The sequence below is a fragment of the Salvelinus namaycush genome, chromosome 25 (assembly GCF_016432855.1).
Source record: "Salvelinus namaycush isolate Seneca chromosome 25, SaNama_1.0, whole genome shotgun sequence".
Classification (NCBI taxonomy): domain Eukaryota; kingdom Metazoa; phylum Chordata; class Actinopteri; order Salmoniformes; family Salmonidae; genus Salvelinus; species Salvelinus namaycush.
Genome location: NC_052331.1, coordinates 40,156,524 through 40,181,521, shown reverse-complemented (window position 1 = coordinate 40,181,521; position 24,998 = coordinate 40,156,524). Strand labels below are relative to the sequence as shown.

Sequence of the window (24,998 nt, the reverse complement as noted above, 5' to 3'; positions counted from 1 at the left end):
GCACAGACAACAGCACAAAGGGCAAGAACGTAGAGACAACAATACATCACGCAAAGCAGCCACAACTGTCGGTGAGTGTCCATGATTGAGTCTTGGAATGAAGAGATTGAGATAAAACTGTCCAGTTTGAGTGTTTGTTGCAGCTCGTTCTAGTCGCTAGCTGCAGCGAACTGAAAAGACGAGCAACCCTGGGATGTGTGTGCTTTGAGGACTTTTAACAGAATGTGACTGGCAGAACGGGTGTTGTATGTGGAGGATGAGGGCTGCAGTAGATATCTCAGATAGGGGGGAGTGAGGCCTAAGAGGGTTTTATAAATAAGCATCATCCAGTGGGTCTTGCGATGGGTATACAGAGATGACCAGTTTACAGAGGAGTATAGAGTGCAGTGATGTGTCCTATAAGGAGCATTGTTGACAAATCTGATGGCCGAATGGTAAAGAACATCTAGCCACTCGAGAGCACCCTTACCTTTCCGATCTATAAATTATGTCTTCGTAATTTAGCATGGGTAGGATGGTCATCTGAATCAGGGTTATTTTGGCAGCTGGGGTGAAAGAGGAGCGATTACGATAGAAGAAACCAAGTCTAGATTTAACTTTAGCCTGCAGCTTTGATATGTGCTGAGAGAAGGACAGTGTACCGTCTAGCCATACTCCCAAGTACTTGTATGAGGTGACTACCTCAGACTACCTCAGAGGCAGTAATCCCACCTGTGGGGAGAGGGGCATTCTTCTTACCAAACCACATGAACTACAAAGCCGGCATGAGGTGGTAAGAATAGGATGGGAGGCCAAAAGTCTGTAACCAATAGAGAGTCAGAGTCCGGATTCTGGGAACAAATATAGTCTGTCCCACGGTTGGGTAAACAAGAAAGTTCATAGTCAACAAAGCAAGCAGGAGTCATGAGGCAAATAGCAAAATGCACAAGAAAAAAATAAAATATATAACGACTTGGGGCTAGCCATTGTAAGTTCAGAGTCACTTGCCGGGGCAGCAGGTGGGGGGCGGCAGGTGGACTAGTGTGGGGAGGCAGGTAGACTAGTGGTTAGAGCGTTGGACCAGTAACCGAAAGATTGCTAGATCGAATCCCTGAACTGACAAGGTAAAAATCTTTCATTCTGCCCCTGAACAAGGCAGTTAAACCTACTGTTCCTAGGCTGTCATTGTAAATAAGAATTTGTTCTTAACTGACTTTCCAAGTTAAATAAAGGTCAAATAAAAATCTGTGTGTGTGTGTGCTGGAGGCAAGTGAAAGCTTGGGGGGGGAGTGTAGTGGGGGTACCTGTACCAGATAGGGCAGACAGTGAACAGATCACCAAGTGAAAGCTTGGGGGGGGAGTGTAGTGGGGGTACCTGTACCAGATAGGGCAGACAGTGAACAGATCACCAAGTGAAAGCTTGGGAGAGAGGGGGGAGTGTAGTGGGGGTACCTGTACCAGACAGGGCAGACAGTACCAGATAGGGCAGACAGTACCAGATAGGGCAGACAGTGAACAGATCACCAAGTGGAATCCAAGCAGCATGCAACGGGAGTAGGTGTGTTGTATCTGGTCTGTCCTATCAAGCCTGGCAGCCTTAACTCAGCAATCAGTCCTGAACATTTGAGAGTGTAATGTTAATTGTATTTTTATTTTTTTTCCACTTTTTATTTTTATTTATTCCACTTTTCTATTTAACTTGCTTTGGCAATGTAAACATATGATTCCCATGCCAATAAAGCCCATTAAATTGAAATTTAATTGAGAGAGAGAGTTCTTATGGTTCTAACGATGATCTTAGCCTTAATATGCTTTTGGGAAACTGGGCCCTGGCTCACTGTAAGATCATTGTTTACTCGACTGCTTACAACTCTTTCTTTTTTTTTATTGAACTTTTATTTAAACAAGGCAAGTCAGTTAAGAACACATTTTTATTTACAATGACGGCCTACCCCGGCCAAACCCGGACAACGCTGGGCCAATTGTGAGCCGCTCTATGGGAAACCACTGGGAAAGATCTCATTCATCAACTCAACGTTCATGATTATCATTAGAAAACAGTCTAGGACTTGGTATATAAGTGCCGTAGTGTGATGCAGCCTGAATTCAAACCAGGGACTGCAGTGACACCTCTTGCACTGAGATGCAGTGCCTTAGACCGCTGCGCCACTCGGGAGCCAACGTAAGGCAAATTTACCACTTGTCCAGCCTCCAATAACCTCCAACCTCTAAGCGCTGTCTTACGTTTACAAACATTCAGGCGCATGCAGCATAATGCATGAATCAGTTATATCTGAATTATGCAAAAAAACAACTTGTTCATCAAATGTTCAGAAACCATTCAGACATGGGATAAAGCTTGACCCGGCACAGCCAGAAGAGGACTGGCCAGCCCTCATAGCCTGGTTCCTCTCTAGGTTTCTTCCTAGGTTCTGGCCTTTCATGGGAGTTTTTCCTAGCCACCGTGCTTCTACACCTGCATTGGGGTTTTAGGCTGGGTTTCTGTACAGCACTTTGAGATATCAGCTGATGTAAGAAGGGCTTTATAAATACATTTGATTTGATTTGATATATATCAACAAGTTATCTGCCAATTTACGGCTCTGCCCCATAATCCAATAAAATCTATACCCGGCTAATCTGAGTGCTTCAGAGATCTCTAGGACTTCATAGTAGATGGGAATTGTAGATGTAATTGTTTTCAATAATTTGGGGTTTGTAATAATGAAAACAAAAGGTATGAGGGTATGTTTGAGTGAGTATATGTGTTGTATGAGTATATGTGTTGTATGAGTATGTGCAGACAGATCCTCTTCTCTCTTCTCATCATCTCAACCTAAGTGTTTAGTCAACAGAACCCAATGAGCCTCCAATAGTCACAGGTCGACACCGGGCCAAAAATAGCGAGCCATAAAGCCTCTTAGGAGAGAACCTTCTTACAGTTCCCTTTCCGTGAACAGCATCTGCGAATAGACAACACAAAGATCCTTAAGCCAAAATCCCTCCCAGGTATTTAATTCTAAAGGAGTAATTACTGGGTGTGTCTTAGGTCTGCAGGTACGTGTGTTGTTGCCGCTCATTCGCGTCCAGTCTTTGGAGCGAGTTGCACACTCACACAGACACGCACACTCAGAAACACACTGCACAGAGTAAGGGATCCTAAGGAACTGCTGAAGAACCCAGTCACGTAGGGGGGACAGACCAGACAAAGCCACCAAGATGTGTGACATGGGGGGATTGGATAACCTGGTGGCCAACACGGCCTACCTGAAAGCCCAGGGTGGCGACGACAAGGAGATGAAAAAGCGTCGTCGGAGTTTGTCACTGCCCCCAGCCGAGCAGTGTGCCACCATCCGGACTACCATTGATAAGAACTTTGAGTCGCTCTGTGAGAGGCAGCCAATCGGCAAGAAGTTCTTTCGGCAGTTCCTGACTGCTACCCCAGAGTACATCAATGCCACTGAGTACCTGGACGAGCTGAATGACTGGGATCTGGCGGAAGGCGCTGACAAGGACAAGCAGAGGGCGAACATGATGAAAAAGTTTTGCAAGGCCGACTCCAATAACTTTCTGACCTACCTCACCGGGGAGGTAGCCGACAAGTGTAAGGCAGTGACGGACAATGACTTTGACGAAGTGATGAATGTCAAGGTGAAGGAAGCCACACGGGAGTTTCTGAAAGACAAGCCCTTCACGGACTACCAAACTAGCCCCTTCTTTGACAAATTCCTGCAGTGGAAGGAGTACGAGAAGCAGCCCATCAGTGATAAAACCTTTTATGAGTTCAGAACTCTGGGTAAGGGAGGTTTCGGAGAGGTAAGCATGCAGAAACCAATACAGCAGAATCTTGTCTTTGCAACACTGGCAAAATGACTACGTGTCAGTAATATGTCTCTGCAATATTATCTCTCTTTAATGAATGTAAAACAAATGTGTGGCAACAGGACAATTCACAAAATAAAGAATTATGCACAGAATCAATGATTAATCCCATGTAGTCGTTCCCATAGTTTCACTGATGTAGCGACTATCAGTACAAAGTACACCTCAGTTAACTTGCAAAGAGCTAATCTCTCATTAATCCCCCACAAGAGATAACCCACGGTTCTTAATTCCTAAAGTACAGAATCAGTTTCACCACACACTACTACTCTATGCTTACTTTCAAGCCTGTATCATTATCAAGTTGTTCTACAAGATGAGAGACCCCAAATGTCTCCCTGTTCAAGCGTCATGTGTCAGTATCAAATCTGAGTGTCACAAGGTGCCCTTTATCCAGCCCTTAGGGAACTCTGCTGACGTATTCAAGAGTCCTTCTAACCCACGGTCTCCCTCTGTCCAGGTATGTGCCGTACAGGTGAAGAACACAGGCCAGATGTATGCCTCCAAGAAGCTGTGCAAGAAGCGCCTGAAGAAGAAACATGGTGAGAAGATGGCCCTGCTGGAGAAGCAGATCCTGGAAAAGGTCAACAGTCTGTTTCTTGTCAACCTGGCCTACGCCTATGACACCAAGACCCACCTGTGCCTTGTCATGACCCTGATGAACGGCGGTGACCTCAGGTACCACATCTATTACGTCAGTGAGAAGACCAAGGGTATTGAGATGGCACGCATCATCTACTACACAGCGCAGATCTGCACAGGCATTCTTCATCTGCATGAAATGGATATCATATATCGTGACATGAAGCCAGAGAACGTGCTGCTGGACAGCTTTGGCCAGTGCCGACTCTCTGATCTGGGTCTGGCCGTGGAGCTACCTGCTGGAAAGACCATCTCCCAGAAGGTAAGCCTGTTGAAGTTGGATTTTCAAAAACTTGTAGTTGACTGTGGCTTTGGGAAACTATCGAAAGTCGGGAGCAGTAGGGATGGTGGAGAATGAGTATGAAGAGATGATGATGATGTCATGACAATGAAGGCAATAAGGTTCCTTTATGGTTGCGATCTGATAGCAAGCTTCCAGAATTGACCTTTTCATCATAGTGTGACAATTTGGATGGTTAAAAGTGCCTGTGGCTTCTAATGCATTTTCTGGTGAATTGGCAATGATGTGTCAGCAACAGCTTTAGGTCAAAAGCCAGGCTAAAGGGTTTTATATGGGATCAGAAGCGACGTGCTATGTCTCACTAAAAAAATGAGGAGTAACTTAATATGGGAGGGAGTGGGTGAGTTTATGACATGCTATTGTCCTTTCCCTGCCTATTAGATGATGGGGCTAGGGTTAGGGTTGATGACGTTTGACCTCAGAGTCTCATATATATATTCTCTGGACCCTCTCTCTGTCTCTGAAGCTTTTGCTGTAAATCTGGAGGGATTACTGGATCGTTCAGGATCTGTCCAAGAGGAGTCTCTGCCTCCATTATATAACCCAGGGATGCGCAAGATGGAGGCACGGTGGCTTCAAAACAGTGCCCCTCCAGTCATCTAGTGTACATATAAATGATTGATCTACACCAGGGATGGGCAACTTTGATTGGTGTGGGGACCACGAAAAATCGGAACTCATCATGAGGGGCTTGCGGGTCTGCGTACTCACATCAGTACCTACACATGCAGTCAGAGCCGGCCCTAGCCTTTTGGGGGGAACTTAAGTTACATTTTGTTAGGGGGCCCTACTCACCTTGTGAGCAAAACATTTTAGCCCCCCCTCTTGACAGAGGAGAGAATAAAACAAATCCTGTAATGCTACACATTTTGCCATGGGGCATAGAGAAGCTTTACCCATTTTATAACACATTTCATGCAATTCTACTCATTTTGCCATGGGCCAGAGAGAAACATTTGCCGTTTTACAGCTAATTTCCTGCAATTCTACTAATAACTTTGAGAGAGAGTGACAAACAAAATCAATAGGTGTCCCTCAGATGGTAATTCGACCATGATTACTACAAGATAGCTGGCCAGACTAATTTACCAATCTAAAAATGTTTTGCTGACATATGCTAATTGAGTGACTATCAGTGACTGACTTAACAATAAAAAAACCTGCTGATGCACAAACCACATGTCAAAATTTCATTTAGTGTATTCTACAATTCTAACTACCGACTGAATCCCCCCCCCATTTAAAAAAAATATTTATTTGGAAATTGTCATTTGCCCATCCTTGATATAACCGATTTTATCCTTAGTGGGTGGTTATTGTATCCCAGACAACTATAGGACGACCATTTTGGGGACATTGTAAGTAGAGTTGGGGGTTGGGTTTGGTGTGTCAGGGGTGTCCTCTACAGTGAAAAGGGTATTATTATGTTCGGCCCCTAAACTCCTTGGATATTGCGTAAACTCATGGGTACAGCACCTTTGTGCAATATAAAGATAGGCAAGATTTATGTAGCCTCTTGAGACTATAGAATGGTCTATTATAAGGTCTCTTTGTGGGGTGTCTGTTTGCACAACCAGGATACAAAAAAATGAGGTCATCAATACCGATCTGACCAATCAAAGACACAGGACAGGAGTTTGCAAGTCAATGAACAAGAGAAACGGATGGTTTAGAAGCATCTCCCTTGGTTAAGTCAACCATTTCATTCATGGATGACAAGGCTAATTGTGTTAATTGTGCAAATTGTGTTGTTACCTGGGTGTTTTGACTGATACTTGATGAAAAATGCATCTTCGGAAGACTTCTGCCTGTACTAGTTCTTAAGATGCTGTGTGTATGTTTATCAATCCTGTGAACCAGTCAACCATTAGCTTTTCAGTCAAATGATTTGTCACAGAGTTTTACAGATTGGGGCATCTCTACAGGTCAATGAAGAGTAAGATGCAGGCTCTGTAGAAGCCCAGTAAGCTCATTATCCAGAGCTCTTCTCTGGTCCTCCTCGGCAGACCGGGGAGCCTTGACTAACCCCCCATAGGCTTGGCTGGCTTTGGCCTGGTAAGCCTCTTACTTAGCAGGCATTACACAAATCAGTCCCCTGATCAGACTAGCAAAACCAGGTTAACCTTAGGCACAGTTTGTGTGTATTAATGAACTAGACCATTTTGATGGTCTACTTACAATTTCTTGACTATGCAGTGTATTTAGTGAGGCCTTAGATCTACAAAAAAGTTTGAGGAATTAGAGGCCAAAGTTTGCCCCAGCTGTTTGGCCAATGGCTGGACCAATCAGGTGTTTGGAGAGCTTTGATTTGACCAGTCACAGGGAGTAAGTAGTCCATCGCTGTCCTCTTTTGGAAAGGTGTTTTCAATGTGGTTAGCAATTAAGCGCGGGTCAAAAGTCAACCGAAAGATGGGAGTGGCATGTCCATTTTTGTGTAAAAGGAGAAACCTGGCAAGCAGTCCTGCTTTAGCTCATGCAGAATAAAAGCTAATAGACACCTGGTACCAGAGACTCCGTGTTGAGTCGTGCCTAAGAACAACAGCCCCGTGGTATATTGGTCATATACCACACTGCCTCGGGCCTTATTGCTTAAATAGACACCTGGTACTCGAGACTCCGCGTTGAGTGGTGCCTAAGAACAATAGCCCTTAGCCGTGGTATATTGGCCAAATACCACACCCCCTCGGGCCTTATTGCTTAAATAGAAGCCTGATACCAGTCAACCAAGGTGAAAAGCTCTTGAATTCATGCTATAGGTCCAATGTGCAGTGCTGTGGTAGTGTCGTCCTCTAGAATACAGGGCCACAGGGCTCTCCAGGACGTATTGCTAAGCACATTTGTAATGCTATACTTGTGCATGGTTATACATATAGATGTACACGTGTGTGTGTGGTGTGTGTGTGTCTGTGCGTGTGTGTGTGTGTGTGTGTGTGTGTGTGTGTGTGTGTGTGTGTGTGTGTGTGTGTGTGTGTGTGTGTGTGTGTGTGTGTGTGTGTGTGTGTGTGTGTGTGTGTGTGTGTGTGTGTGTGTGTGTGTGTGTGTGTGTCTTGCAGTATATGGTGCATGTGGTCGCTCACTAGAGTCCATGGATGGACATCCTTTATGGAAGCAGAAGGAGAGGTACGTCACCCTGGATGTGCACATGACTCTTGACAGGAGAGAGAGAGAGATTAGCATTAGCATTAAGCTACTTGTCCCATGCTATGGCTGAAGTCAGGAAGGAGCATAGGAGGGACTAGAGAGGGGCAGAGAGAGAGGGACAGGAAATAGAGGGCTTATATAAAACATCACATGGCTGTGTTCATAGCCATGTCCTGTTTTATGTAAGCCCTCTTCTTCCTGTCCCACATGGCTGTGTTCATAACCATGTCCTGTTTTATGTAAGCCCTCTTCTTCCTGTCACACATGGCTGTGTTCATAACCATGTCCTGTTTTATATAAGCCCTCTTCTTCCTGTCACACATGGCTGTGTTCATAACCATGTCCTGTTTTATATAAGCCCTCTTCTTCCTGTCCCACATGGCTGTGTTCATAACCATGTCCTGTTTTATATAAGCCCTCTTCTTCCTGTCCCACATGGTTGTGTTCAAAGCCATGTCCTGTTTTATATAAGCCCTCTTCTTCCTGTCACACATGGCTGTGTTCAAAGCCATGTCCTGTTTTATATAAGCCCTCTTCTTCCTGTCCCACATGGCTGTGTTCATAGCCATGTCCTGTTTTATATAAGCCCTCTTCTTCCTGTCCCACATGGTTGTGTTCAAAGCCATGTCCTGTTTTATATAAGCCCTCTTCTTCCTGTCCCACATGGCTGTGTTCATAGCCATGTCCTGTTTTATATAAGCCCTCTTCTTCCTGTCCCACATGGCTGTGTTCATAGCCATGTCCTGTTTTATATAAGCCCTCTTCTCCCTTTCCCTCTCTCTCTGTCCCTTTATAGTCATTCCTAAGATCCAGCCTAACCTTATGTTCCTGGTCTCAGCCTCACTAGGTCTCACCTGGTCTCATCCTCACTAGGTCTCATTGGTGTCATCTTCGCTAGCCCGAGGCTAGTACTTCTTAGACCAGGCTAGTAGAAAATGTTCCAAACTAACACTAAAACATAATTTTTGTCTAATCATATCTCATGGTACAGACCCTTGGCAAGTAGAATATCACCCAGGCTGTTCCATCCTCATCATGTTGATCAGCTTTCCGATAACCCATTATAACTGGCATCGGCATGCTCTCATTATCTGTCAAGAGAAATGTTGACTTTTGAGAAACAGGACACAGATTCAGTAGAGAAGGAACTGTAAGGAGGGTTAAAATCACTTCTAAAACCATGTGACCCATGCCATGTGATGGATCTGATATCATGACAGGAACAAATGAGCTGATATTTCAAATATACCCTACGATAATGAGTTGTCCTCTAATTGTCTCCATCTTGCTTCCATTCTTCCTGAATCTCTCCTCCTGCCTCCCCTACACCGCCCCAGGCTGGAACCGGAGCGTACATGGCCCCTGAGATCCTGAACGAAGTTCCCTACAGGACATCGGTCGACTGGTGGGCGCTGGGCTGCAGTATTTACGAGATGGTGGCTGCCTACACCCCATTCAAAGGTCCCGAATCCGGGAAGCAGAAGGTGGAGAAGGAGGAGGTGCAACGGCGCATCTGCAAAGAGGAACCCCCATGGGAACACAAGAACTTTGACGCGCCCACCAAGGCCATCATCCAGGAGTTCCTCAAGAAGAAGACTGATGAACGCCTGGGCTGCAAGTAAGAGAATCAGCTGTCCAGGCTACCATTAATATACGCAATCATAACAATTATCTCTTCTCTACTGATGTTGTCATTTATGAAGAAACAGCCCTATCAAGTCAGGTAGCTCACCATAGCTGGCATAATAGCATTCATTTTTCAATTACAGTCAATTCAGAAAATAAACCAAATTACAATTCTACATTTTCCTCATTGAAAAGCATGGCAGAGAATTGGAATGTGAATGTTAGCGTACTTTCTGAATAGACAGGAATTATAATGAAATTGACCCTAAACCTGTTGTTGGCTAACATGTGAGCATGCTGATGCAACATAGATGTTCAACTCAGTTGTCAGTCAACTACCTACAGTACAATTGATCAAGGGCAGTATCAAAAGTATCCGATGTACTCTGCAAACAACTGGTTGAATTCATTTTTCAGTACACAGTATTTAAGTTTGTTTGTTCAACTGTATTTCTTGCTGAGTTATCTGTGACATTAGCCTAGTTAGCTAGTTAGCCTTCACCTGTCAGTATGATGCTCATACGGATGTGTCAACAAACTTTCCTCCACAGGGGAGGAGGTGAGGACCCCCGTAAGCACGAGTGGTTCAAGTCCATCAACTTTCCTCGTCTGGAGGCTGGTTTGATCGACCCCCCTTGGGTGCCCAAGCCCAACGTGGTCTATGCCAAGGACACTGGCGACATTGCTGAGTTCTCCGAGATCAAGGGCATTGTGTTCGACGCCAACGATGAGAAGTTCTTCAAGGAGATTGGCACGGGAGCCGTGGCCATTCCGTGGCAACAGGAGATGATCGATACGAACCTGTTTGACGAGCTGAACGACCCCAACAGGAAAGAGTGTGCTGGGGGTGATGACGGGGAGGGGAAGTCTGGCACGTGCACATTGCTGTGAGCAGTCAAACCTGGCACACATATACACCAAAACATGGCACCAATACATCAACTGATTCGCTCATGTTCTGTAAAATTCTTGTAAAACATTACACACAGAAATAATTGAACACAATGCACTGGAGAACAGCAGGAGACAGAGATGAGGTATCCTTCACTGGACTGGGTCGATTGACATTGATTTTAGTAATATGTGTTGAAAGTTCCCTGAGCTTCCGAACACATAGGAGAGTAAAGGTGGCTTTACCAAGACTGGTATTGGTAGTCTCTTCAGATTGCAGCTACTCCCAGATGTTTCTCGTGATGTTTAGTGCTCTTCTGGCCAACAGGGGTCGTAAGATTAAAATATAACAAATTCATATTGTGGATAAAACATTTTTTTTATGATTAATGGATAAACACAGGCCTCTGTTTACATACAGCTTGCATCCGAAAGATTTGTGTATGTAGACTGCAGTGCTAGCCCTAGGCCTGAAACCTAGGCATTGGCCACAATGGAGCACGGTATGCTGAATTTACTAGTTTGGGAATATGGTTGGGATCTCATTCTTGATTGTGTTCCATTAATTGAATTTGATAGAGGCCACGTTTTTTCAACACCCCCCGTCCCCGTCCCCGTCCCGGTCTCGTCACCGTCCCCGTCCCGTCACTGTCCCGTCCCCGTCCCGTCCCGTCCCGTCCCGTCCCGTCCCCGTCACCAAGATTAATTTTGTCTCTCGAAAGGCAGAGGTGATAACTTTTTTGGGGTCAAATATTTCAAGAGATCAATGTCTGTATGGACACATCACCTTTTTAGAAATTCCACCTGGAAGCGATCAAAAGCGAATCAATAATATTTCTACCATCAGAAGTTATTTCAAAACAAAATGTGGCAGAGATTTACTTACAGTGGGGAGAACAAGTATTTGATACACTGCCGATTTTGCAGGTTTTCCTACTTACAAAGCATGTAGAGGTCTGTAATTTTTTATCATAGGTACACTTCAACTGTGAGAGACGGAATCTAAAACAAAAATACAGAAAATCACATTGTATGATTTTTAAGTAATTAATTTGCATTTTATTGCTTGACATAAGTATTTGATACATCAGAAAAGCAGAACTTAATATTTGGTACAGAAACCTTTGTTTGCAATTACAGAGATCATACGTTTCCTGTAGTTCTTGACTAGGTTTGCACACACTGCAGCAGGGATTTTGGCCCACTCCTCCATACAGACCTTCTCCAGATCCTTCAGGTTTCGGGGCTGTCGCTGGGCAATACGGACTTTCAGCTCCCTCCAAAGATTTTCTATTGGGTTCAGGTCTGGAGACTGGCTAGGCCATTCCAGGACCTTGAGATGCTTCTTACAGAGCCACTCCTTAGTTGCCATGGCTGTGTGTTTCGGGTCGTTGTCATGCTGGAAGACCCAGCCACGACCCATATTCAATGCTCTTACTGAGGGAAGGAGGTTGTTGGCCAAGATCTCGCGATACATGGCCCCATCCATCCTCCCCTCAATACGGTGCAGTCGTCCTGTCCCCTTTGCAGAAAAGCATCCCCAAATAATGATGTTTCCACCTCCATGCTTCACGGTTGGGATGGTGTTCTTGGGGTTGTACTCATCCTTCTTCTTCCTCCAAACACGGCGAGTGGAGTTTAGATCAAAAAGCTCTATTCTTGTCTCATCAGACCACATGACCTTCTCCCATTCCTCCTCTGGATCATCCAGAAGGTCATTGGCAAACTTCAGACGGGCCTGGACATGCGCTGGCTTGAGCAGGGGGACCTTGCGTGCGCTGCAGGATTTTAATCCATGACGGCATAGTGTGTTACTAATGGTTTTCTTTGAGACTGTGGTCCCAGCTCTCTTCAGGTCATTGACCAGGTCCTGCCATGTAGTTCTGGGCTGATGCCTCACCTTCCTCATGATCATTGATGCCCCACGAGGTGAGATCTTGCATGGAGCCCCGTGACCGAAGTGATTGACCATCATCTTGAACTTCTTCCATTTTCTAATAAATGCGCCAATAGTTGTTGCCTTCTCACCAAGCTGTTTGCCTATTGTCCTGTAGCCCATCCCAGCCTTGTGCAGGTCTACAATTTTATCCCCGATGTCCTTACACAGCTCTCTGGTCTTGGCCATTGTGGAGAGGTTGGAGTCTGTTTGATTGAGTGTGTGGACAGGTGTCTTTTATACAGGTAACGAGTTCAAACAGGGGCAGTTAATACAGGTAATGAGTGGAGAACAGGAGGGCTTCTTAAAGAAAAACTAACAGGTCTGTGAGATCCGGAATTCTTACTGGTTGGTAGGTGATCAAATACTTATGTCATGTAATAAAATGCAAATGAATTACTTAAAAATCATACTATGTGATTTTCTGGATTTTTGTTTTAGATTCCGTCTCTCACAGTTGAAGTGTACCTATGATAAAAAATGACCGACCTCTACATGCTTTGTAAGTAGGAAAACCTGCAAAATCGGCAGTGTATCAAATACTTGTTCTCCCCACTGTACCTATAATGACTTACCTTTAGTCGATCACTAAATTTCCAAGCAGATGGACTTTCCAATCTAGCATCTAGTTTTATTTTAAAACGGTGTTGTTTTTGAATATAAATATGTATACCTATGCATTGACGGGAGAAATCCACAGATTAGGTGCTAGTCAGGACTGGATGAATGCTCAACTCTCGTTGGGCTGTGAAGGTTCTATGCCCTGGTTTCTCAGGAGAGAGGAATGTAGAGAAAATCCAGTCGGATTCTATATTCGAAGATTGAACATTGAGAGGAGTTGGGCTAGGCCAAAAATGTGTTCCTGTACCAGGAATATCTATTTGTCCCTCCCCCCATGCTTCCATTCATGTGATTTGTCTGAAGTTCGAGATACGTGTACAAATCTAAAGTTAGAATCTAGTTAGCTAGCTAGCTTTCAAAACTTTTAACAAAGAAAATGACAGTTCCCTTGTTTGTTGTCTCAGGGCTAAGAGTTATTTCATATAATAATAATATATGATTATTATATAACTTTAAATTGACTAACTTTATTATATTATACTATGAATATAAATATCATAAACATACTTGTAAATATAATTTGAGAGGAAAACATTACATATGCTACTGTAGGAATGTCAGTCATTTATCAGGGACTTGCATCAATCTTGAATTATTTGAATAAAAATATGTCTTTTAAAGCTTCTGTTTTTTATTACTACCTCCAATGGTAATTCACTATTGTACTTGTGCATGTGTGTTCCTGTGTGTGTGTGTGTGTTTGTTCTTGTGAAAAGCACTTTTCATTCATTTCGCTCAAGTTGCTGCATTAGGAATCAAACAGCTGAACATAAGATGTACATGCTGTCTAGACCAGGTACGTGTGTGCGTCCACCATCGCGCGCATGTTTATTTTGTCCATCCACACCAGACGCAATCAGGACCCCCCAGGCTGAAATATCAAAACGAACTTACCTGAAAGGACCTGAAATGCATATGGTCCTTTTTTTCTGGATCTTTGTAGAATTCTGATCCATTTTGAGTCACACAAAATCGTGTGTTCTCTTCTCCGACAATTAATTCACAGATAAAAAGGGAAAACTAGTTCGTTTCTAGTAATCTCTCCTCCTTCAGTCTTCTTCTTCTGTAGACCTTATATGGCGGTTGGCAACCAACTTTAAGGTGCATTACCACCACCAACTGGACTGGTGTGGACCGCCGTTCATCTTTCAATCATCCACGTGGGTAAATGCTCCTAAACACCAATCAGGAGATGGGAGAGGCGGGACTTGCAGTGTGCGTCAAGCGTCAAAAATAGAACCAAGTTCTATTTTAGCGCCTGGCTACGCAGACGCTCGTTGACGCGCGAACAGTTTGGATGAAATGATGGAATAACATGTATGTGAGAAAAAAAAATTGCAACGTGAGCCCACGTAACACGAGTGGTGTGGTCAGCATGTTAAGCGATACGCCTCATGAACATGAAAAGATCCCCTTGTTCTCCCCTTGTTCCCACAGTGCCTATCGACCTCAGAACTAGAGGTGTCAGTCAGACAGTGTGAAGCGATGTGTGTTCTAAATAACTAAACTAGTTCAGCTGTCTGAAAAGAAACGGGTAGGTTTAAGCCCACTGCAACGATTGGATTGCGCATCTGAGGTACAGGCAGGGTTCTAAATGACCTGTTTTTATTCGTAGCACTGGTGCTCCTAATTTCAGAAAGTAAGGAGCACCAGATATTTCCTGCAAATGACTATCCTATCATCCTTAATCACCAGTTGTTACCTTGATGATGTAGAACACATCAGTGGACAATAAATTGGAATAAAAACAATGTTTAATAATTGTATTCAAAAGTGTGACTGCAAACATATTTACATAGGTAATTAAAACATGAGCTTTGTTGTGCAACTGCAAACTATAAACTGTTATCCATTACTGCAATGAGCTACCAGGAAATAGTAGTAATAATAATAATACTAAACTATGTAATAATATTGTTGTTGTAACCAGGCAACATGCTGACGGTGAACTGATACTTGGATAATGAAATAAATGTTTAGTCTCCTTTCACAATAACTAATACATTTCTTTGATGTAAATTGTTGCTAATAATTCTACTTGCGTTTAGGGCTAGGGTTTAGGATAGGTGCTGCAGATCATTTTTGTTGAGGGGGCGGAGGGGGGGACTGAGGAGTATTTTTCTCCGCTCTGTTGACGAGTATTTTTCTCCGCTCATACAGGAGTAATAAAGGCCTTTATTATATACTTTTAATTTTATTTCCATTTGTCAGGGGGTGCTGCAGCACCCTCAGCACCCCTACAGCTATGCTGTGGACCGGCTTGGGCTGCCACCTGTTGCCTGTCAAATACGGCTGCCTGGTGGTAGACCTAGTGATGTCCCTCCCGCACCTGCCCCGATGCACTTGATGTGCTTTTGGCTTAAGTTATGTGGATCGGTAGAAGCAGCATCTCCGACAGTGTCCTCAACATAATCTTCTTCTGTTTGTGATTGATCATTTTCATCATAATGTTTTTGTTTTGTTAAAGAAAGCTTAAATTCAGCCCCGTTTTACTGTTGTTGTTCTTGCTAGCTAGCTTGCTAGCCAATGCCAATACTTAGCTGACAGAAAACGGCAGCACAGTTCTGAGGGAAAGTTTTTGCGAAAAAAGGTATTGATTATGTGCCTGGCCTGAGCCTGGTGTGTGATTGGTTTAATTAGCTACATTTACACATTTGTAGCATTACGATTGGTTATGAATTGTAAACAATCTATCAGCCTGTCTTGTTTGAGCCTGTGTTGTTTGAGCAGTGAAGAGAAGAGTCATATTTAGTTTTTTTTTATCATATTTTTGTTGCACGGGGCTCCCAAAATAAAATGTAAAGTCACACAGCGCCAAAAAATTGTTGCAAGTGCGAATTGGTCGAAGAGCCCTGGGTATGGGCTTAAAGGCTTTTAAAGCGCACTTCCAGTTTTTCCGATAACAAGTAAATCCGATTATGAGAATCAAGTGTGATAAAACGGATACAATTACGAATACGAGTATGACGAGTTCGGCTCACCTCATTGTAGTCCGTACTCCAGGGTACATGTTAACTCCCGTGGAAAGCACTGCGGCAGTCTTGAGTGAAACCTACAAAAATTGACCGCAGTAATCCCATTAGGTAGAGATCACAAGCAGACTGTGCGGCCCAGGGCAGATTTCAGTGTGCTACTCTTAGCTGATAAGAAGATAATCGGCCTTACCGCCAAAGTACTGAAATCAACCTCTAATCTCCAAGGACCTAAAGGGAAGCCTCAGGACGATATCTACACTACTGTTCCTTACAAAATGGTGTTTAGCTACTGAAAAAAATGTGTGGGGAAAATAGAGCTCAAACCTGATAGATCATTAGGAATGTTTGTTTAGGTGAAAAGTTCAATAGTCTACTGGAGAGGAATAAACACAGGATGAAAGAGAGATGGAGGCAGAGCAAGAGATGTATTAAGAGAAAACAGTGTGTTTTTAGTTTACAAATCAGTTTTGGAGTGAAACAGAATGGGCGGAGGGGACATCCCTGACGTTTGGCTCTCTTGATGCAGAGACGATGTTCCAAGGGCATGGTTTAAGGGCTGTTAAGGGAGTGACGAAGCTAGACGAAGTTACTAGAGCTAAAAGCAGAGAGATTATCTGTTAAAGAGTGAGACTCAGGTATTGACAGCTAATGGTGGTGAAGGGCAGCGCACCCTAAAAACGTTGCCACAACCTGTTGGATCCTACAGTTAAACATAGCATAGCCAGTTGCAGGGATTTTCCTGATTGATCAGAAATTCAACCTTTTCTGATCATGACATTATCCTCCATCAGTGAAAGCTGGTGACTTAAAAAATTGAGAAGGATGGATAGGAGACCCACGGGATAGGCGCGGACCGCACGGAGACGACAAACCTTGTTTAAAAGACCATCAAAGACAAATTATTTTAACCCCTTACACTCATGGAAATTAGCCCACAGTGGTTTCAGAAGGTATTCACACCCTTATGACTTTTTCCACATTTTGTGTTACAGCCAGAATTTAAAATGGCTTAAATTGAGATTTTGTGTCACTGACCTACACACAATACCTTATAATGGCAAAGTGGAATTATGTTTGTCGAAATTTTTACAAATTAATAAAAAACATTTTTTTAAAGCTGAAATGTTTTAAGTCAATAAGTATTCAAGCCATTTGTTATGGCAAGCCAAAATAAGTTCAGGAGTAAAAACAAGTCATGTAATATGTGGCATGGACTCTGTGTGCAATAATAGTGTTTAACATGATTTTTGAATGACTAACTCATCTCTGTACCCCACACATACACATACTTCAGACAAACAGATTGTAATTGTGATGCTCATAGAATGGAGTCATGAGTGCTTTCAAGTACATTTTCCAAGCAAATTTTCTTCACAATATGACAAACATGGGCTCATCGTGTTCAGGACAACCCAGGGTATAACATATCTCATCCTTGTAACTGTGGATCAAACATAACGATCATAAACGTTGACACTGTAAATGACATTGCATGAGTTTTATGACATGGAAATGTGAAGTGCACATTTGGACTCATGGGTGTCTGGTTTGCTTGTATGACATCAAATGGGTATTTATTATAATCCTCAAGGTCTAATCTTTCAGAACACATCGACTCCTTTCGATTTACAGCTGTCACGCCCTGACCTTAGAGAGCCTTTTTATGTCTCTATTTGGTTTGGTCGGGGTGTGATTTGGGTGGGCATTCTATGTTCTTTATTTCTATGTTTTGTATTTCTTTGTTTCTGCCTGAGTGTGGTTCCCAATCAGAGGCAGCTTTTTATCGTTGTCTCTGATTGGGCATCATACTTAGGCAGCCCTTTTCCCTCCTTCTGTGTGGGATCTTGTTCTTTGTTTGTGTGCAGGTAGTTGGCACATTGAAGCTGTTCGGTCGTTGTATTCTTTATTGTTTTTGTCCTGTCAAAGTTTCACTTTATTATTAGAGTATGTGGAACTCAAAGAACGCTGCGCATTGGTCTCTTCCGACGACGACACCCGTTACAACAGCAGTAAACTGACAACAACAAATGTGCAAAAGTAGCCCCAATTAGCAGGAGGGATGTTCTCAAGTTTCTAACAGCTGTCAGTCAAAACCCATACAGCACTGTAAAGTCGAGAACCTGAGCTCAGACTTCATGTATAGCATGTTACTGTACAGCCACTGTGTTCCAATTTAGGTGTTTATCAATGACAAAATCTGCAATTGTCAACCAATATACAGGGGCTGTGAGTGGAAAGCTCTACCCTAAAGCATTTAATGAAGACATTTATAGTTAAATATTATGGGTAAAGGGAATGAAAGGGCCACTTACACAGTGTTGGGAAGGGATCACAACAGTGATTGAATGAAGGTATGAGGCATGAGCGCAGGACAGGGGTTGAGGTGTGCAGAGGCTTCAGTGCAGTACATGCTCATCATGGACGGATGGTGTTGGAGAAGACCTCAACTCTTCCAATGAGGGCAGGACAGGATTTGACTGTGAAGACAAAAAACAATAACACAACACAGAAGAGCTAAGAATGAGTTAGTCTAAGCAAGGATTAAAATCACATTGATGTGTAATAATGTGATTGTGATTGTGTTTGTATTGTGTTGGTATATGTGATTGACCCCAGGCACTCCACTGCAGACCTCAGGGCCTCCGCTGCACAGCTCAGCCTCTCCATTGCACACCTCAGGATGGCTCTCGGTGGATAGCTGCACCACCTTTCTCAGGACATTTCCAGTGTTCAGAAGATCTCCAGTAGCCTCTGTCTTCTTTGTGGAATTCTATATTGTGTTGGTATATGTGATTGACTCTACATACAGTAATGAGAGAAAATTGACACGGCTACTCACAGTGCTTGGAGAGGAAACATTCAATGCGCCAGTGGATGAAAGAGCACATGAGACATGGTACATATGCAGGATGCTACCCTCCACAGCATGGCCTTCGCTCCAGATAAAAACTCCAAACCTACAACCTCATTTTGGCCAAAATTAACCAGAGAGATTACTGCTACCAAGGTTTCCTTTTTCCAAGCTATACGGAGGGTGCTCTGGCAAACAAACAGCAGAGACCGGAGGACACCATCCAACCTGGAACTGAGTGAGTAGTGTTTGGTCTGATGCTATTTTGAAAGCCAAGAAGAAAATAAAAATGAAAAAAATTATAAAGTACATTACAATGATATAATTTACTTTATGGAGACTGAATACTGAGTTAAGGGTGCCAGGCTTGCTAGGACAGACCAGATACAACTTCAATTAGCACTGAGGTGTGAAGTGAAAGGTGTCGAGGCCTTTGGGCCCAACAAGTGGCAGGAGTCTTTGAAGCCCCCTCCTGCTGTTCAAAGACTATCCACTGGCATTTTCTACAAGAAATCTGACTCCAGAAAGAAAGTATTCTCCCAAGTGGGTGTGACACCTACTCCCGTTGCCTGCTGCACTGCTGCTTGGATTCCACCTGGCGATCTGTTCACCGTCTGCCCTGGACTATCTCCCCCTGTCTGGTACAGGTACCCCCACCACACTCCCCCTCTCTCCCGAGGTATCGCTCGCCTCCAGCACATACGCACTGTGGCTAGCCTCAAGTTGTTATATGTATATTTTTAAATCTTGTGCATTTTGCTATTTGCCTCATGACTCCAGTATGCTTTGTTGACTACAAACTTTCTTTACCCAACTGTGGGACAGACTATGTTTGTTCCCACACTCGGGACTCTGACTCTCTTGTTGCCATCTGATGCACATTCAGATGTCATAAATCAGCACTACAGAGCTCTCCCTGTCCTCTGCCGTGCCTTGATTGTATTACTGTTGATGATATCTGGAAATGTGCATGTACACCCTGGCCCATTTATTGTTGCTAGCCCCAATTCTGACTTGTGCTCTGATATCTGCTTCACTGTTTTCTGCTCTCGTAAAAGCCTGAGTTTTCTGCATGTTAACACTAGAAGCTTATTACCTAAAATGGATCAATTGAAAGTGTGGGTTCACAGCTCCAATCCAGATGTGTTGGTCATTAATGAGATGTGGTTAAGGAAGAATGTTTTGAATACTGATGTTAAACTCTCTGGTTATAACCTTTTTCGGCAAGACAGATCTTCCAAAGGTGGGGGAGTGGCAATCTTTACCAAGGATCACCTTCGGTGCTCGGTTGTCTCCACCAAGTCTGTCCCCAAACAATTTGATTTGCTGGTGTTAAGCATTAAACTTTGAAATAGCTCTTTGTTGACTGTTGCTGGGTGCTACTGTCCTCCATCAGCACCAGTCTGTACCCTACCTGCCCTAAGCTCTATCCTGGCCCCTGACACTAAGTCTGACTTTGTCCTGCTAGGTGACCTAAACTGGGACAAGCTTAAACCACCTGACCAAGTCCTAAAGCAATGGGACTCCCTAAATCTTTCTCAGATTATTACCAATCCCACAAAGTATGACTCCAAACACCCAGAAAAGGCTACTCTCCTCGATGTTATCCTCACAAATAATCCTGATAGGTATCAGTCTCGTGTTTAGTGTAATGACCTAAGTGATCACTGTTTTACAGCCTGTGTTCGTAATGGCTGCTCAGTGAAACGACCTGTCCTGATTTGTCATAGACGCTTGCTAAAAACTTTAATGACCAAGTCTTCCTACATGAACAGGCCTCTGTAAAATGGTATAGAATCAGCTCTGTCGAAGATTCTTGGACATTCTTTTTGATATATCAGTGGTATTGTTAACAAACACGACACCATAAAGAAAATGAGAATTAAAAACAGGTTCAGCCCCTGGTTCGACTGTGATCTTGTAGAGTTACTCCAACTCAAGAATTGCATTTGGCGAAATGCTCTTAAATCACCACTTCATTAAGTCAGAATTCCTATTTGACTCAGCCATGCCTCCCTGCCCATCCAACATTTCCTCATCTCCTACCCCTTCTAACGCAACTATCCCCAACGCTTTCTTCCTGCAGGCGGTCACTGAGTACGAGGTGCTAAAGGAGCTCCTAAAACTTGACCCCAAAAAAGCATTTGGGTCAGATGGTTTAGACTCTTTCTTCTATTAGGTTGCTGCCCCTATCATCGCCAAGCCTATCTCCAACCTTTTTAACTTGTCTCTCCTTTCTGGGGAGGTTTCCATTGCTTGGAAGGCAGCCACGGATCGTCCTTTATTTAAAGGGGAGATCAAGCTGATCCTAACTGTTATAGGCCTATTTCTATTTTGCCCTGTTTATCAAAAGTGTTGGAAAAACTTGTCAATAATCAACTGACTGGCTTTCTTGATGTGTATAGTATTCTCTCTGGTATGCAATCTGGTTTCCGCTCAGGTTATGGATGTGTCACTGCAACCTTAAAGGTCCTCAATGATGTCACCATTGCCCTTGATTCTAAGCAATGTTGTGCTGCTATTTTTATTGACTTGGCCAAAGCTTTTGATACGGTAGACCATTCCATTCTTGTGGGCCGGCTAAGGAGTATTGGTGTCTCTGAGGGGTCTTTGGCCTGGTTTGCTAACTACCTCTCTCAAAGAGATCAGTGTATAAAGTCAGAAAATCTTCTGTCTCAGCCACTGCCTGTCACCAAGGGAGTACCCCAAGGCTCGATCCTAGGCCCCATGCTCTTCTCAATTTACATCAACAACATAGCTCAGGCAGTAGGAAGTTCTCTCGGCCATTTATATGCAGATGATACAGTCTTATAGTCAGCTGGCCCCTCCCCGGATTTTGTGTTAAATGCTCTACAACAAAGCTTTCTTAGTGTCCAACAAGCTTTCTCTACCCTTAACCTTGTTCTGAACACCTCCAAAACAACGGTCATGTGATTTGGTAAGAAGAATGCCCCTCTCCCCACAGGTGTGATTACTACCTCTGAGGGTTTAGAGCTTGAGGTAGTCACCTCATACAAGTACTTGGGAGTATGGCTAGATGGTACACTGTCCTTCTCTCAGTACTGTCCTTCTCTCAGCACATATCAAAGCTGCAGGCTAAAGTTAAATCCAGACTTGGATTACGGAGACGTAATTTATAGTTCGTCAGGTAAGGGTGCTCTCGAGCGGCTAGCTAGATGTTCTTTACCATTTGGCCATCAGATTTGCCAACAATGCTCCTTATAGGACGCATCACTGCACTCTAAACTTCTCTGTAAACTGGTCATCTCTGGTAGCCGCAAAGACGTCGCAATTTCAGAACCATAGACAGCGATCGGTAGTGGCTGAGTGCCTGGTACATTCGATGATTTTATTTAGGGTCGGGGGAGCAAATTCCGATTTTGCGGGGACGCTGAAAAACTGCGCTATGTTAATGAGCTCTCACCATCATCATTATAACTATTTATTTCATTCAAATTCACAAAATCATGTTGTTTATAAGCCCACTAGGCATCTGATTTGTTGTCATTAAATGTTGTGATTAATAGAAAGGAATATAACGTTAGCTTGCAGTACGCAAGCTAACGTTATATTCCTTTCTATTAATCACAACATTTAATGACAACATGTGGCCTACCTCAGTGTCCAATCCAACTCACAGAAAAATATGAAAACATGAACTCATTACCTTGATTCAATGGTGGCTACTTTGAAGAATCTCAAATATAAAATAGATTTTGATTTGTTTAACACTTTTTTAGTTACTACATGATTCCATGTGTGTTATTTCATAGTTTTCGTGTCTTCACTTGTTATGCTACAATGTAGAAAATAAGAAAATGAATTATTACAAGGTTGAAATAGCCAAACTTTATTTTTTATATATGTGCGTGTTTTTTTGTTTTTTTATTTATGTATTTATTATGAGGCTTATGTATTAAATTTTCAAGTTATTCACCCAACCTTGTTTTATTTATTCTATCGAAAAAGAAGGCAAGGAATGCAGCACATTGTTATGTATTTATTTTATACAATATATTTTGCCTATATTAACAAATGTATTTTAGGGCATAAGTGAACCAAAATATGACAGCTTTCAGTCAGGTTCAAACAAGTTTCCCCTGTCATTCCCCTGTCAATTGCGCACAAGCATTGTTCCCCAGCCAATCATTGTTACCCAGGCAATCATTGTTCCCTAGCCAATCATTGTTACCCAGCCAATCATTGTCCCTCAGCCAATCATTGTCCCTCAGCCAATCATGGTTCCTCAGCCAAAAATAAAGTTCTAAAACCTAGAAAACAATATATAATCTCCCTCCTTCATCTCCTACAGTTTGAATAACCTCATTTGAATTGAATGACATCCTACAAAATGCTCAACTATCATCACTATTCACCATCTCAATCTCTCCAACAATGTCACCAACTCACCAAGCTTCTAAATCACACGTGTGTAGTACTAGGTTAATTCTCCGATACTTTGATTGGATGGACAACATGTTAGTTCATATTACAAAAGCTTTGATTGGTTGGAGAACATCCTCCAGAAGTTGTCATAATTACCATGTAGGTCTATGGAAGGGAGTGAGGATCACAAGCCTCCTAGGTTTTTTATTGAAGTCAATGTAGCCAAAGGAGGACAGAACATAGTTGTCCTCTGGCTACACCATGGTGCTACCCTACAGACAACTGTAGTCCTTCATTGCAAAAAAAAGTGTGTTTTAATCACAGGAGGTTGGTGGCACCTTAATTGGGGAGGACGGGCTCTTGGTATTGGCTGTAGCGGAATCAGTGGAATGGCATAAAATACATCAAACACATGGTTTCCATGTATTTAATGCCATTCCATTTGCTCCGTTCGGGGCCATTATTATGAGCCGTCCTCCCTTCAGCAGCCTCCACTGGTTTTAATCAGATATCTGGTGACGTGAATATATTTAGTGTATTTTAATGTTTTATTACTTTTTTTATTTCTGAAAATCATTGAGTAGGATGGTCCTCCCCTTCCTCCTGTGAGGAGCCTCCACTGTCCCCCATATGTTTCCTACATTTCTATGTTGTTCTGATCACATCCTTGCATCAGCCTTTGAACATACTGTAAGCCTACTATATAAGGATAGGGGCAAAAAATATATTATAATAATGTAGGACAAAACACACATCACGACAAGAGAGACACCACAACACTACATAAAGAGAGACCTAAGACAACAACATAGCAACATGACAACAACACAGTAGCAGCACAACATTGTTAGGCACAGACAGCACAAGGGGCAAAAAGGTAGAGAATAAAGATCACAGTTTATTTACGGTAATCAAAGTAATTAGCTAATTGCAAATCAAGCTCCTTTAATTTAAGCTGATGCATATTATCTACTACTCATGAAAATGGGTGCTTAAACACAATTATTGCTTGAGTGCAAACCATTAGGCTACTACTATGATATATATCACTACTGGATAGCACCATCCCAAAGGTAGGCCGTCATTGTAAATAAGAATTTGTTCTTAACTGATAAATAGATAAATAAAGGTTAAATAAAAAATGTATTCTCCTTTTTACCTCATTGAACAACTGATGTACTTATTAACAAAAGGTACATCTCAATAGGTATCCCAGGTATCCTCATGACATCACAAGTGGAGGAGGGGCCTTTCCTCTTTTGTTCTCTATTGTTCCTCAAGCAATGAGGAGGCTGATGACATCACATCTGACAACTCCTTGAATGTCCTATTGAAGTTTGCAGTTTCTAAAAAACAACCTTTTTGCTAAAAATGTAATGTTTTTTACCCTTTTGTATTTGTGTTTATTATGGATCAGCATTAGCTGCTGCCTTTTAGTGTGCGTATGTACTCTACCGTATTTATACTTGGGATATCGCTTTTCAACAGGAAAAGTGAATTAATTACTGGAAGACGTCATTAAAGCAAGGCAAGAATGACCCTTCATTCAACGGATCTGTCTGCCTTAATGCTGCTGCCCTCTTGTGGCAAAGGTAGAATACCACAAGCTACTTGTGGTCATTATGACGAGCAGGCTGACTACACCGCATGCGCGCAGCTGGTTTGGGTTCTGTGTAACCTTGACAATCATTACATAACGACACATAAGAGATAAGACACCATTTTTTCTTCTTCTCCAAAATCACCTTTTAATCCACAATTGTTGCG

At 42.9% G+C, this 24,998-nt stretch overlaps 1 protein-coding gene across 1 annotated transcript; it reads left to right on the top strand.

Moving 5' to 3' along the window:
* Window positions 1–3,198: 3,198 nt before the first annotated feature.
* LOC120020070 (rhodopsin kinase grk7a-like) lies at window positions 3,199–11,381 on the top strand. The gene is made up of 4 exons (XM_038963508.1): window positions 3,199–3,795; window positions 4,322–4,765; window positions 9,283–9,563; window positions 10,123–11,381. The coding sequence occupies exons 1-4, from the start codon at window positions 3,199–3,201 to the stop codon at window positions 10,460–10,462; spliced, it is 1,662 nt and encodes a 553-aa protein (XP_038819436.1). The 3' UTR covers window positions 10,463–11,381.
* The last annotated feature ends 13,617 nt before the right edge of the window (window positions 11,382–24,998 follow it).

Excerpts from the sequence above, each read along its gene's own strand:
- LOC120020070 (XM_038963508.1), top strand. The coding sequence starts at position 3,199 with ATGTGTGACATGGGGGGATTGGATAACCTGGTGGCCAACACGGCCTAC. Across the intron at positions 3,796-4,321 it reads GTAAGGGAGGTTTCGGAGAG|GTATGTGCCGTACAGGTGAA; the intron begins GTAAGCATGCAG and ends CCCTCTGTCCAG. Across the intron at positions 9,564-10,122 it reads GATGAACGCCTGGGCTGCAA|GGGAGGAGGTGAGGACCCCC; the intron begins GTAAGAGAATCA and ends TTTCCTCCACAG.